The sequence below is a fragment of the Schistocerca piceifrons genome, chromosome X, assembly GCF_021461385.2.
Source record: "Schistocerca piceifrons isolate TAMUIC-IGC-003096 chromosome X, iqSchPice1.1, whole genome shotgun sequence".
Classification (NCBI taxonomy): domain Eukaryota; kingdom Metazoa; phylum Arthropoda; class Insecta; order Orthoptera; family Acrididae; genus Schistocerca; species Schistocerca piceifrons.
This window is the reverse complement of record NC_060149.1, coordinates 23,368,467-23,384,432: the sequence shown is the minus strand read 5'-3', so window position 1 is coordinate 23,384,432 and position 15,966 is coordinate 23,368,467. Positions and strand designations below refer to the sequence as shown.

General features: G+C 44.9%; 1 protein-coding gene across 1 annotated transcript in view; it reads left to right on the top strand.

Moving 5' to 3' along the window:
- Window positions 1–12,496, top strand: part of LOC124722161 (protein qua-1-like) — a 157,774-nt gene extending 145,278 nt beyond the window's left edge. Inside the window, exon 3 of the mRNA XM_047247363.1 lies at window positions 12,408–12,496. Within this exon, the coding sequence (XP_047103319.1) occupies window positions 12,408–12,496 (89 nt within the window). The remainder of the gene's footprint in view (window positions 1–12,407) is intronic.
- The last annotated feature ends 3,470 nt before the right edge of the window (window positions 12,497–15,966 follow it).

The following is a 15,966-nucleotide window of genomic DNA, read 5'->3' as shown; positions in this document are numbered from 1 at the left end:
GTTGATTAATGCTGTTAATAATAGTAGTTACTTCCCTTGTAGAGTACGTTTGTGATTATAATAATCAGTTTTTTAACATCTTATTGTAATAGTGGAACTTAAGACACAGTAGTTTTCTTGTTTAATAACTCTAAAACTTTACCATGAGTGAGAAGTGTCGGCTTTGCCGTAGGTTCGTGAGTAGTGGATTGCGATGTGAGACTTGTTCGAAATATTTTCACTGGGGACGGGGGGGGCGGGGGGAGGGGGGTGGGGGGAATGCAGTGGGGAAGCCAGTGGGCATTCTGGTGAGATCCTCTCCTGGAACTGCAGGTTATGTAGCAAGAGTAAGTTGATAAGGAGCAGGAGCGTAAGATTTGTGCCCTTCAGGTGCAGTTGAAAAACTGCACAGGAGGAGCTAGATAGGATGAGGAGGGAGAAGGCGGATGGAGAATGGGAGCTGGCTGTTGGCAAGATATCTGCTAGGAGAAGGAGATTTTCAGATAATTTTACTATTGGTGTTTGCAATAGACATGAGCAACTGTCAGAGTCTAGTGGAGAGGAATCTCTAGTAGCTGTAGATGTAGGAAGTATGCAGCAGACCTCAGCAGTTATGGTGGCTAGGACAGTTGCGAAGTCGAAGGGGAAGAAGAAGGTTTTGCTGTTAGGTAGTTCTCATGGCAGAGGTGTAGGCCAGCAGTTGCAGGAACTGTTGGGGAGTGAGTACCAGGTCACCAGCATTGTGAAGCGTAATGCAGGATTGGCTCAGGTGACATAACATAAGGGGGGGGGGTTAAAAAATGGCACTGAGCACTAGGGGACTTGACATCTGAGATCATCAGTCCCCTAGAACTTAGAACTACTTAAACCTAACTAACCTAAGGACATCACACACATCGTAGCCCAAGGCAGGATTCGAACCTGCGAATGTAGCGGTCGCGCGGTCCCAGGCTGAAGCGCCTAGAACCACTCGGCCACACCGGCCGGTTAGGGGGGTTATGTAGGGATTTTACTAGAGAGGATCAGGTAGTGATTGTGGATGGGGCTGGTAATAGTATTGATAGGGATGGGGATGGGGAGTATGACGTAGATGGTGACCTGGAAAAGATAGCCACTCAGACTGGCAACACGAATGTTCATTTCGTGGAACTGTTTCAGCGTCACGGTCGGCCTCATCTTAATACAGCCGTCAGGTGTAATAACATGAGACTTGGGGCTGTGCTGATGACAGAAGGCATGGGTCACATTTCAGTGGTGTCGGTGGGGCCTATCAGCAGGACAGGTTTCACTAGTCATGGTCTGCACCTAAACAGGCATGGGAAGGGGAGGTTGGCAAAGCTTATAGGTGACAGCATAGGTGGGGGTGGTTGGATCACTCATGGGAAAATTCCTCTAGTAGTGGGTGTTAGAGCTGCACCTGTTTTTAGATTGAAGTCAGCTGATAGGTATTCCAGCTTAAGGGAAGTCTCTCTAACAAAGGAACCACTTTTGACAAAGCTTAGGTATCTGAGTAATGAGGGAATTAATATATTTCATCAAAATATCCAAGGTATTAGAGATAAAGTTAGTGAAATGTTTATAGATGTTGACTCTGAAATTATTGGTATATCTGAACATTTCTTAAATAAGGAGATAATTCAGAGGCTTCCTTTACCAGGATACAGGTTGGCTGGCAGCTTTTCTAGGACCTCTTTGCGGTGTGGGGGAGTGGCCATGTACGTGAAAAACGGCATCACATTTGAGTCAATTGATGTTTCAAAGTACTGCACTGAAAAGGTGTGAATGTTGTGCAGGTGTGGTTAAATTTAGTGGAGCTAAACTTCTAACTGTTGTTATTTATAGATCCCCAGACTCCAATTTCACAACATTTTTGCTAAAGCTAGAGGTGGTTCTTGGTTCACTTTATAGGAAATACAAAAAGTTATATGTGGTGGCTTCAATATTAATTGTACAAGTGATTGTGCAAGGAAAAGGATGCTGGTAGACCTCCTTAATATAATATCTTATGAAAACCATATTCTTTCCAACGAGAGTGCAAGGGAACAGTAGAACAACCATAGACAACATATTTGTTCATTCCTCATTACTAGAAGGGCATACGGTTAGCAAAAAGGTGAATGGCCTTTCAAATCATGATGCACAAATTTTAACTCCAAAAGATTTTTGTGCTGCAACTCCTGCTAAATATAGTTATCAACTGTTTAGGAAAGCTGATCCAGTTGCTGTAGAGACCTTTGTAAACCTTATCAAGGAACAAGAGTTACAAGATGTTTATATTGCTGATACAGTAGACGATAAATATAATGCTTTGCTCAAGACTTTCCATTAGAATGTTCAAAACAGGGTACTAGCACAAACAGCCAGCCTGGGTGGCTGACTAGAGGGATAAGAATATCTTGTAGAACGAAGTGGCAATTATATTAAAACGTTAGAAACAGTCAAAATCTAAATGCAGCAGCCCATTACAAACAGTATTGTAAGATGCTTAAAAATGTTATTAGGAAGGCAAAAAGTATGTGGTATGCAGATAGAATAGCTAAGTCTCAGGATAAAATTAAAACCATATGGTCAGTCGTAAAGGAAGTGGCTGGTCTGCAGAGAGAGGTCGAGGATATAGAATCAGCGCTTAGTGGGAATGTCCGTGTTACTGATAAGTCGCATATATGTACAGTATTTAATAATCACTTTTTGAATATAGCAGGTGAACTAAATAGAAACCTAGTCCCAACAGGGACTCATATAGCACTCTTAGAAAGAAGTGTTACGAGACTGTTACCTGAAATGCTCCTCCACGATACTGACAAGAGGGAGACTGAGTTAATAATTCAATCACTGAGGATGAAGAACTCTCATAGATATGACGCGGTATCTAGCAGAATACTGAAGTATTGTTCTATGTATGTTAGCCCAGTACCCAGCCATATCTGTAACTTTTCCTTTAGGAGTGGTCGGTATCCTGACCGATTAAAGTACTCTGTAGTGAAGCCACTTTATAAAAAGGGAGACATTGATAATGTTGACAATTTTAGACCTATTTCTATGCCATCGGTGTTTGCTAAAGTTATCGAGAAGATTGTATACACACGGTTACTGGAGCATTTAAATTCGTATAATTTGCTGTCAACTGTACAGTTTGGTTTTAGAAATGATTTAACAACTGAAAATGCTATATTCTCTTTTCTCTGTGAGGTTTTGGACAGATTAAATAAAAGGTTGCGAACACTAGGTGTTTTCTTTGATTTAATGAAGGCTTTTGACTGTTGACCACAAAATATTACTGCACAAGTTGGACCATTATGGAGTAAGGGGAGTAGCTTACAATTGGTTCGCCTCTTACTTTAAGACCAGAAAGCAGAAGGTAATTCTCCACAATATTGAGAGTGGTAGTGATGTTCAGTCCCAATGGGGCACGTAAGTGGGGCATTCCCCAAGAGTTGGTGCTGGGGCCACTGCTGTTTCTTATTTATATAAATGATATGTCTTCTTGTATTACATGTGATTCACACATATTTCTGTTTGCTGATGACACCAGCTTGGTAGTGAAGGATCTTGTGTATAATATTGAAACAGTATCAAATAATGTAGTTCATGAAAAGTTCGTGGCTTGTGGAATATAATTTGATGCTAAATCACAGTAAGAATCAGTTTTTACAGTTTCTAACTCACAATTCAACAAGAACCAATATTTTGATCAGACAGAATGGGCATATTATAAGTGAGACAGAACAGTTCAAGTTCCTAGGCGTTCGGATAGATAGTAAGCTGTTGTGGAAAGCCCATGTTCAGGATCTTGTTCAGAAACTAAATGCTGCTTTATTTACCATTAGCACAGTATCTGAAATAAGTGACCGTTCAACACAAAAAGTAGTCTACTTCGCATATTTTCATACGCTTATGTCATATGGTGGTTTTTTTTGGGGGGGGTAATTCTTCCGATTCAAAAAGGGTATTTTTGGCACAAGAACAGGCTGTTCGAGCTATATGTGGTGTAAGTTTGAGAACCTCATGTCGACCCCTATTCAATAGTCTGGGAATTCTGACATTGCCCTCACAGTATATATTTTCTTTAATGTCATTTGTTGTTAGCAGTATTAGCTTATTCCCAAGAGTTAGCAGCTTTCACTCAGTTAATACTAGGCAGAAATCAAATCTGCATGTGGAATGCACTTCCTTGACTCTTGTGCAGAAAGGAGTGCAGTATTCTGCTGCATCCATTTTCAATAAGCTACCAGAACAACTAAAAAATCTTAGCAGTAGCCGAAACACTGTAAGTCTAAACTGAAGAGTTTCCTCATGGCTCACTCCTATTCTGTCAAGAAGCTCCTGCGATTTCCAGTGCTACATTGTTGATTTTCTTTATTTAAACTTACGACTTGTTGCCTGAATAGGTTTCTTTTATTTCATTTTATCTGTTGCTATTATCGAGTTATAATTTCATTTATTGACTCGTTCCATGACCATGGAGACTTCATTTGGTCCCACAGAAAGAAAAGGTCGTGTGGCGACCAGTGTAATGAAGGGAAGAGGGAGGGAGAAGAAAGAGAAAGATCAATGGCAGAAAACGTACCATGACCGGCACTGGAATGAGTAGGGGAGCCAGGGAGCCATCATTAAGAAGGCAGAAGTCGTGGTCTGTAATAAACTGGTCTATGAGGAGACCTCGTCTAGATGGAAAGGCACTGCCCCACAAGGGATGATGAGCATTAAAATCCCCGAGAAAGAGGAAGGGAGGAGGAAGTTGCTGAAGAGGGGCAGTTAAGGCAGCATGTGTAGGATCCCTGTTAGGAGGAAGATAAAGATTGCAAACCGTGACCTCAGAGTCCACGTGAACCCTAACTGCGACCACTTCCAATGTAGTTTGAAGAGGAATCCATGTGCTAGCAATGTCTGTATGGACCAATGTACAAACGCCAGCAGAAGCCCACAGGGGTCCGCCCCGATTTCGAGAGAAAACACGGAACCCACAGAGGGTCGGTGAGCGATCATCAGTAAAATGAGATTCCTGTAGAACCACACAAGTTGCAGAGTAAGACGAAATAAAGGATTTCAGTTCCAGAAGGTGACAGTAGTATCCATTACAATTCCATTGGATAACCACAGAACGATGATTCCATTGGGGGTTGAAGAGGCTAAAGCCAGTCATACCACCGGGTCACCAACAAGGAGGGGGCAACGTCCACGAACAACGGGACAGAATCTGGTTGTGAAGCCGGGGATGGGACCTCTGGTGACACCAGAGGCTCCTTGTCCCAGGACTTATGTTTCTTCTTCTTTTCTGTTTGAGATCGAGGAGGGCTGTGTGGCATAAAGGAGCCAGCTGCAGTAAGATCGGGAACAGAACGAGATCGGGCGACCTGTGGGCCGACAGACCGGGGTTCCCGCAGTCGTCGCGTAGCAGCAGACCTTTGGCCTAGAAAGTGCCAGGAAGAGGCATCCCGGGAGGGGCACCCTTGACCGGCAGACGCCGAAGAAGTGGGACACTTCTCTGGCTGGGGAGAGGGAGCAGCACCCGGAGGACAAGGTGTGGGAGCCGCAGTGGAGGGGGGGAGGAGAGGGGTCCGGGTTTGGGGTAAGGAAGGGGTGAAGATTTAACTAAAGCATAACTGGACGTCATGGACACAGGGTGAAGACGTGCATACTTCTTACGAGCCTCAGTGTAGGTTAAACGATCAAGGGACTTATACTCCTGTATCTTCTTTTCCTTCTTATATACTGGGCAATCTGGTGAACGTGGAGAATGATTGCCATGACAATTAACACACACAGGAGGGGGAACACTGGAACTCCCCTCATAGGGTGGACGTCCACAGTCACCACAGAGAGCGGCCTGCGAACGGCAGGAAGACGTGTCCAAAACGCAAGCACTTCAAACACCTCATAGGAGGTGGGATGTATGGCTTCACATCACATTGATAAACCATAATCTTTACTCTCTCAGGGAGGGTATCCCCCTCAAAGGCCAGGATAAAAGCACCAGTATCAATGCAATTGTCCTTCGGACCCTTCTGAACACGCTGAACAAAGTTAACACCCTGCCGTCCGAGATTGTCCCGAAGTTCATCAGTTTGAAGGATGAGGTCCCTGTGAAAAATCACACCTTGAACCATATTTAGAGACTGGTGGGGGGTAATGGACACAGGAATTGTGCCAAGATGGGTACAGGCACGAAGGGTCGCAGACTGGGCAGCTGAAGCAGTTTTGATCAACAACGAACATGACTGCATCTTGCTCAGGGAGTCCACTTTGCCACACTTGTCTTCAATGTGTTCCACAAAGAATAAAGGTTTGGTATTGGTTAAAGTATCCCCATCAGTCCTGGTGCAAACCAGATAGTGGGGGAAAGGTTTCGCCCCTAGCCAACAGGCCGGACCCTCCTCCCAGGGGGTAGCCATGGAAGGGAAGGGGCAGGAGAAGCAGCACTAGAAGAATCAGTTCCACACAGAGAGACGGCCGCAGAAGAATGGCCAGAGTTCTGGACCCGTATGCGTTTCATTTGCATAGTGTCCACCCTGATACCACCAACTCCAATCAGGGGCTCTCCTCACGGGCTCCACCCAGCCACAGCAAGGGCCGTCTGGCACAGTGGCCATTGCCAAGAGTTCCAATGCTCCAGGATGACAAGCAACCACTCCTAGGCTTACATGAGGAGGTCACAGCTCAGGTATCAGAAGTGTGATCCCTTGTGTTCAGGGGGCTCAACCAAGAGCGTACACAGCGATCCCACCACACGGGCTGGCTACTGTGCTGGATACCGTGCTGGCTATGCAACCCAACATCAGACAACGACATGAAAGAAAAGATGGAATGAACTAAGAGGGCACACGTCAGAGACACTAGGTAAGGTGCTCTTCCCCAAATGGCTCGTACTACGGAAGGGCAAGGACACCAAGAGAGGGAGAGGGCGAGGGGGAAGGAGCATGGACATGAAAGGAGGGGAAGGGCAAGGAAATGCAGCCCTGGAAAGAAGGAAGGCTGCAATAGCTCAGGGTCCCGTGCTCGCCACGCATGTGCTCACGAAAGAACCTTGAGCCCCCTGGGGGGAGATGAAGAATGGGTGGGACTGAAATGTGACGATGAGAAAGTGGGCTAAAGGTTTCAATGCACGATGGACAAGATGCACTATGTAAGGTGCCCTTCCCTAATTGGCTTGGTCTTTGGTAAAATTTTGAAAAATGGAAGTCAAACCCTACAGGGGACCATCACATAAAGGCCGAAACGTAGTAGACTCCTTTTAGTCACCTCATATGACAGGCAGGAATACCTCGGGCCTATTCTTACCTTCAGACCTGCAGGGGGGTCAAACGCCTGCATATTTGCTTTACCACCCACTGGAACATTTAGTCTAAGTTGATAATACACTGTTACTATTAAAGTTGTTTTTTTTGTTGTTTTGGTTTTAGGGTGCAAAACTGCTATGGTCATTAGCGCCCGGTCCGTGACTTAGGAAACAGTAAAAAACCGAAAATGGAAACCAGCAGCAATGGGAATGAACTCAAAAAATTGGAGAAACTAAAAGCAGAAGGAAGGCTTAAAAATCCACTACAGAAAGGGGTTGGTTGTCCCCAAAAAAAGCAAATGACGACGTCACTTCACTGGCACTAATAAACTCGAAAATGCGATCGGCCGAGCGCGTGTCATCCGCTAAAATTGACGATATATCAGGCGACAGCTGTAGACGGGCACATAACGGAGTAAAATAGGGGCACTCAATTAAAAGGTGTCTTACCGTCCACAGCTGAGAGCAGTGGGGACAGAGTGGGGGAGGATCACCGCTTAAAGGATGTCAATGGCTAAAAAGACAGTGTCCTATCCAGAGTCCAGTTAAAATTACCTCCTCCCGACGACGAGTTCGGGAGGAAGAGGTCCAAGCACATGGAAGAGCTTTCACATCCCGCAATTTATTATGGGGAAGTGTCGACAAATGTGCGTGCCATAAAAGAACAACACGATGACATAAAACGCTCCGTAGATCGGCAAAAGGAATCATGCGAATAGCTGGCCGAAGAAAGACTGCAGCCCTGGCCGCTATATCGGCCACCTCATTGCCACAGATACCAACGTGTCCTGGGAGACAGAGGAACGCCAACGAGACGCCCCCCAGGTGGAGCAAGCGCAGACAGTCCTGAATCCGGTGCACCAGAGGGTGGACAGGGTAAAGAGCTTGGAGAGTGAGGAGAGAGCTGAGAGAATCTCAACAGATAACATACTGTATCCGCTGATGGCGGCGGATGTAGTGGACAGCCTGGAGAACAGCGTAAAGCTCTGCAGTATGAACCGAACACTGGTCGGGAAGCCGAAATTGATTTGGGGTGTCGCCAACAATATAGGCACTCCCTACACCAAACGATGTTTTTGGGCCATCAGTGTAAATAAATGTGGCTTCCTTCATTTGTGCACATAGAGCAGAAAATGCCCGACGATAAACAAGTGAAGGGGTACCATCCTTGAGAAACTGACAAAGGTCACGGAGCAGGCAGATCTGGGGACGGAGCCAAGGTGGTGCTGTACCCCAAGTTGTCAAGAAGGTTTTAGGAAACCGGAAGGAAAGAGAATGGAGCAGTTGACTGAAGTGGACTCCCAGTGGTAGTAGGGAGGAGGGGCAGCCTGCATACCCTACATCAAAGGAGCCATCGAAAAAAATGTCATGGGCTGGATTAGCAGGCATGGAAGACAGATGGCTAGCAGAACGACTCAGAAGAATTGCTCGCCGATTGGACAGCAGAGGTTCAGCAGTCTCAGCATAAAGGCTTTCCACAGGGCTGGTGTAAAAAGCTCCAGACACTAAACGTAATGTACAGTGGTGGATAGAGTCGAGACGCCGAAGAATAGACGGCCGAGCAGAGGAGTAGACTATGCTTCCATAGTCCAATTTCGAGCACACTAAGGTGCGATAGAGGCGGAGAAGGACCACTCGGTCCGCTCCCCAGGAGGTACCATTCAAGACACGGAGGGTGTTGAGGGATCGCAGACAGCGAGCCGAAAGATAGGAAACGTGGGAGGACCAGCACAGTTTTCTGTCAAACATAAGACCCAAGAATTTAGCGACATCCAAAAACGGAAGGTTGACAGGTCCTAGATGTAAGGAGGGTGGAAGAAACCCCTTATGTCGCCAAAAATTAACACAAACGGTCTTACTGGGAGAAAAATGGAAGCCGGTTTCGATGATCCAAGAGTGGAGGCGATCAAGACATCCTTGAAGACGTCGTTCAAAAAGGCTGGTCCGCTGAGAGCTGTAGTAGATCGCAAAAACAGTACAACACTCAGCACGGAGCCCTGGGGTACCCCGTTTTCTTGGGAGAAAGTAGGGGCGAGAGTAGTGTTCACCCGCACTCTAAATGTGCGCTCAGCCATAAATTCGCGAAGAAAAAGGGGCATCCGACCTCAAAGACCCCAAGAGAACAGTGTGTGGAGGATGCCTGTCCTCCAACAGGTCTCGTATGCTCTCTCCAGATCAAAAAATATTGCTACTGTTCGGCGTTTCCGGAGAAAATTGTTCATGATATAAGTGGAGAGAGCAACAAGATGGTCAACTGCAGAACGATGCTTTCGGAATCCGCATTGGGCAGGTGTTAAAAGACTGCGGGATTCCAGCCACCAAGCTAAACAGCAATTCACCATACGTTCCAAAACCTTACATACACTACTCGTGAGAGAAATGGGGCGATAGCTAGAGGGGAGATGTTTGTCCTTTCCAGGTTTCGGAACAGGAACAACGATAGCTTCCCGCCATCGTCTGGGAAAGTACTGTCGGTCCAAATTCACTTATAAAGGCGAAGGAGGTAACGTAGACTATGGGTGGATAAATACAGCAACATTTGGACGTGGACACCATCCGGTCCTGGGGCGGAGGAGCGAGACGAAGAGAGTGCATGTTGGAGTTCCCGCATGGAGAAATCATTATTGTAGCTTTCGCGATTTTGAGGAGAAAGCAAGAGGTCGCACTTCTGCTCCAAGTTTCTTCGGGAGAAACGCTGGTGGGTAATTTGAAGAGCTCGAAATCTCAGCAAAGTGCTGACCCAATGAGTTAGAAATTGCGACGGGGTCCACTAATGTAACACGCGCGACAGTGAGCCCAGAGACCGGGGAGAAACTAGGCGCACCTGAGAACCGTCAAAGCCAACTCCAAACTTCCGAGGAGGGAGTGAAGACGTTAAATGAGCTAATAAAGAATTTCCAGCTTGCCTTCTTGCTATCGCGGATGACGCGATGGCATCGTGCACGGAACTGCTTATAGCGGATACAGACGGCAAGGACAGTGCTGTATTTTCCTTTCTGAGGCACAGTGGGCTGTCGACTGGCGAATAATTTTTGAGCAGCAAAGGTCGACACCTTTTCCTTTACTCTAATTTCCTGGAGGAGCTTTTCGTCCTTAAAAACGGGACAATCTCGAGAGGAAGCAGCGTGGTCACCCATACAGTTGATGCAGCGTGGTCACCCATACAGTTGATGCAGCGAGGGGATGGAGGTGGACAAGCACCCTCATGGGCATCCTTGCCACACGTAACACATTTGGCCGGATTGGAACAGGACTGGCTGGTGTGATTGAACCGCTGACACCAATAGCAACGCGTAGGGTTTGGGACTTAAGGGCGAACGGAAATTATCTCATAGCCTGCTTTGATTTTCGATGGGAGTTGAACTTTGTCAAATGTCAAGAAGACAGTGCGGGTTGGAATGATGTTCGTGTCAACCCTTTTCATAACCCTATGAACAGCCGTTACGCCCTGGTCAGACAGGTAGTGCTGAATTTCTTCGTCAGACAATCCATCGAGGGAGCGTGTATAAACGACTCCACGCGAGGAATTTAAAGTACGGTGCGGTTCCACCCGGACAGGGAAGGTGTGTAGTAGTGAGGTACACAGCAATTTTTGTGCCTCGAGGGCACTGACTGTTTCTAACAACAGGGTGCCATTCCGTAATTTGGAACAAGACTTTACAGGACCTGCAATTGCATCAACACCTTTCTGAATAATGAAAGGGTTGACCGTGGAGAAGTCATGACCTTCGTCAGACCGAGAAACAAGGAACTGTGGCAACGATGGAAGAAATGTCTGTGGCTGAGACTCAGTGAACTTACGCTTGTGAGCAGACATAGTGGAAGGTGAGGAAACCATTGCGGAAGAATCCCCCATGATTACCGGCGTCTCCGATGGCGCACTCCTCCCTTGTGGGGGCCCTCTCTGAGGGCACTCCCGCCTTAGGTGATTGTTCACACATCAGGTCACACCTCCCAACAAACGGACGGAGGGACCAATCGGCACTCTCGGAAGGTATCAGCTCGGGTAATCACCCCTCCCTGGGCCTGGCCGTTACCAGGGCGTACGTACGTGTCCTACCTGTCTACCCGGGGCGGGGAATTACGCGTTACCCCATCACCGGCTACGCACAAAAATGCATGGGTCGGCCTTCAGACACGCACAGGGAGAAAGAAAGAGAAAGGGAAAAACAAAGAAAGGGAAAGGAAAGAAGAGAGGTCTCAAACACCGCAGCGGAGAAAAGGGTAAGGAGAAGAGGTAAGGAAAAGAGAAGGACAAAGGAAGGATGAAGACATACAAGCAAGGAAGGCGAAGAATGCGTTACATTTACGAGCGTCCGTCTCCGGACGTAAGCACAAACCATACTCCCAGAGGCGGAGAAAGGGAAGGAAAGAGCCAGAGGTGAGGGGGAGCGGAAGATAGGGGATAGGGAAGGATGCGAAAAAGGAAGGTATGCAGCCCGGAAAGGAAGGAGGGCCACATTAGCTCGGAGTCCCCTGCTCACTACGCACGTATCCACAAAAGAGTTGTGGACCCCCTGGGGGGCTATGAAAGTGTGACAGTTCGAAATGTTTATACTTTTTTTGACACATGCTGAAGAATGAATTGCTGTAAAGGTACTCTTAATACCACTAACTGTGTGACTTATTATTTAAAACAGATCTGGAAGATAAGAATTGTTATACACCATTATTTTAGGATTATATTCTGGTGCAATTTGATCTCTATGAAGGGCAAGTTTTATGAAGTTATGGTGGTGTTAACCCATCAACTGCCATGCCTTTGTATTTGTCTTTGTAACAGACTTTTGTATTTGTAATTATGTTGGCAGTAATTTTTACTATTTCGCATTGTTGTCTAGACCTTCGTCAAGCCTGTGCATTGATTGTTAGTCAGTTGTTGAATAAGTGAACTTTACAGGACTATTTGTGTGAAAGTGAAGGTTACCAAAAATGAAAGAGTTAAAACATTTTCAAAACAGCATAATTTGCATTATTATGTACATAACTTCAAGCATCCGTGTACTGGTGTGTTCTGTAATGATTTTAGATATTTATCAATCATTTATTTCCAAGGACTATTTTATTTTCCTATGACAGCTCTCTGAATTTCAATCCCCATTTGCGGCTCAGGACAGGTACTGCATAAAACATTGTTTTTATTTTCCCCCAGGCACCAGTGAAAACATTGTAAATGGCCCCAATTTCATGGCTGCTTCTGGTGATGAGGGTGAAGTGAGCGAGACCACTGACACAGTCTAGCTCCCTCCAGACCTCATGAAATGAGATCTCCGACTGATGCTGTACACGAAAATATGCTGGAAGATACTCTTTCACCTGATGTTCCATGTACATTGGACATTCACACTAACGAGGAATGGGAGGACAAAGAATATACAGGACATTGTAAGAAGAAAATGAAAGCTAATATCACTTCTAATTGAACAACTGAAGATTCAACTTACAGTAGAACCTGCCCTAATCTTGTAGAACGCTGACAGCACTACTGCCACTTGGTAGCACTGCTAAATGTAAAGTTTGGAGCCAACAGCTTTGATGGATTTTTCAATGAACAAGCACTGGACTTTGGTGCTAGTGGGGTTGGGTTGATTTTGGGAAGGAGACAAAACTGCGAGGTCATTGGTCTCATCGGATTAGGGAAGGATGGGGAAGGAAATCAGCCATGCCCTTTCGTAGGAACCATCCCGGCATTTACTTGAAGCAATTTAGGGAAATCACGGAAAACCTAAATCAGGATGGCCGGACGTGGGATTGAACAGCCATCCTCCCAAATGTGAGTCCAGTGTGCTAACCACTGTGCTACCTCGCTCGGTGTGATTGCTAGTGAAAGCATCCAATAAGCTATACAGAATAATGATCACAGCTTTGTTCCAATGAATGCATAAAAAGTTCTTAGGCATCCTGTTCTTCACTGGATACCATGTTCTTCCACAGGAACAGTTATACTGAATGAAGACGAGGACTTTGATAAAGTACACATAACAGAGTATGAGGCACAACAGATATCTGGAAATAATGTGCCACTTTCACTTCAATGACAGCACTTTTGTGAACAGAACCTCAGATAATGAAACGGATTAACTTCCCAAATTTCTTGTGGTGGTGGACTTGCTAATAAGAATGTCATAAAATTCCAAGTTTTGTCATACAGCCTGAGCATTGATGAGCAAATGGTTCCATATTATAGACGCCATTGTCTAAAACAATTCATTTGTGGGAAACCAGTGAGATTTGAATTCAAACAGTGGGTCAAGTACTGTTCCGACCATCAACTGCCTCAATCAAAATATTCCAATGCTCCAGTCCAGAAGGATGATGAGAAGGGTGTATCATGCTCAATCATCTGCTGCTTGTGATCCAAAAAGGGGCAGGTCATCAATCATACCCAAACACTTCCACTTAATGTGTTCCAGTTGAACTCAGGACTTTTCAAACGAGACACATTGAACTTGCAACATTGGGGAAGGAAAGAAAATGAAAAGAATGCAGGGAATCACTGCACTGTGTGTACTGTGAGACTCCGTATTGGGTGCTTTGTGTGGCACAAAATGCGAAAGGAGAGTGGCATGTACCATGATCCCCTTTAGGAATCAACTAAAATATAGTGTTCATTTCCCAGTTATTTCTTTTTTTTTATTTTGCATTACATTCCTTTTCCCAACCTCTGTCAATCAGACAACCCAAAAATAAATGTAGATTGAAGAAACAAATTTAGCAGTCAATGAAAAGTGTGATAAATTCACTATTTTGTGAGTGTTTATGCATATCCTGACACCTGATATCTCCTAATCCTCAATAAATACTAGTTAGACAATGCAGAAGATTTTGCATATGTAGCACTATCTTAGCTCAAACATGTTACAAACTGGTGATAATACTTTCCAATCTGTCTGTAACAGAGGAACCAATGATATTTACACAAAAATTGTGGAGGTTTCATTCAGCAAAGGGCACATGACAAGCGGTAGCAGTAAAATCTTTTCAATCAGGGTTACAAATAATGTCACAGAAGATATTCACTGAGCATTCTCAGTGATGAGACTATTATGAATTACATGAAAATGAGCCCATGCCCTTCATGTAAGAGGGGGCACAGTTAAGATTCCTATTTATTTACACCTGATAAAAAAGGAGGGAAAAAAATATAAGATCTTCAGTAGTTTGGTGTATTTTCCTGTAAAGGTCTAAAATGCCTTACAAGGAATCCATTGAGTGCAAGGTCACAAAAGGCCAATGCTGTTTACAGCACTTGACAGCCCATATATTGTTTACCATGCTACCACAATATTGACAGCTAATGGCAACAGGAAGGAGGATGAAGTATACAATGGTGAGCACAGGACAAGGCTACAGAGTGTAGTTGAACTGCTTAGTCAATGAGTAACTCACAACAGTGATGGTTGATACAAAGCAGAGCAATGGCAATAAAAACAGAGCAAATATTGCATATCTACAACAACAGTTGCCGAAGCTGACATTTCACCACAAAGGAACCCAATAAATTTCGCAGAGTGAAGGAGACGTGGCAGATGAAATATTAGCATTTCTGCAAGATCAGTCAGTGGAATGTGTGGTGTCGTATATGCTCTACTGTGCGGACTATGTACACAAGGAGAACGATGATGACAATATGTGCTTAATGAGTGAAAGTGACACTGGAACGGGTGTCAAACAGTGTAGTTTGTCATCTTTGTCAAACAAGGAGCCACAAATCCCACCTCCAGTGAAACGTAGTAAAGGAAAATAGCTGTCCGAGGAAAGGGTACTAAACATACTTATGTACATGGAAGATCATCCGCAACACAATAATAAAGTTATGAAAAAATTTTGAATAAGTTCGCAGCAATACGACCGTATAGTATATAAGGGAATTTTTCAACTCCAGCCAGTCAGGATTTGATGAGGAAATGCATGACAGGAACCTTGGAAATTAGAGGTACCAAAAGAGTTGTCTAATGATCAACTAACACCAATGCTTTAACACATTCATATGCAATTATGCTGACCATTAATCTGGATGGTAAAATGGCTGGAAAGTTATTTATTGTGTTGTGAGAAGTTGGAGGTGATCTGCCCCTTACAATTCTTTCTTGTATGTGTGGTCTCGCAAGGGCAGTACAGAATATTTACATCACAGCAAGCAAGAGTGGGTAAACATGTGTAAGAGAACTACAGTATTAACACTGCTTCTGGCAGAGATCTGGTCAAAATAAGTTGCCTCTGCTTGAATCTTGGTCTGCATATATAAATCTTACTTCTTTAGAGCAAACTATCCCTCCTTGAAAGTGTGGCTGGTTGGTTGGTTTGCGATAAAAATAGGCCAAACTACTGGGTCATGCTCAAAGTACAAAAACACCCAACACAACACCTAAAAATAAAACAAATGGAATGAACAAAAAAAATGGGGAAAACTTACACCACAGGGAAAAGTAGAGGAAGGTATTAAAAACCAGAGAGCAGATGGTCTGGGCAGGTTGATCACAATAATAAAAGAGGATGAGCCAGTCACTCTGCAACACATTAAAATGTCCACCTCATAAAGACAAGCCGAGATGAATACATGTAGGGAAGAGACGACGACCACCAAAACAAACAAATGTAAAGAAAGTGTGACAGAGTTAAAATGGAGGGAGGGTGGCAACCTCAGAGTGAACATTAAATGCTGACCCTTAGTTGGTTAATGTGCCAAGGATATGATGTCACCAGGTGGT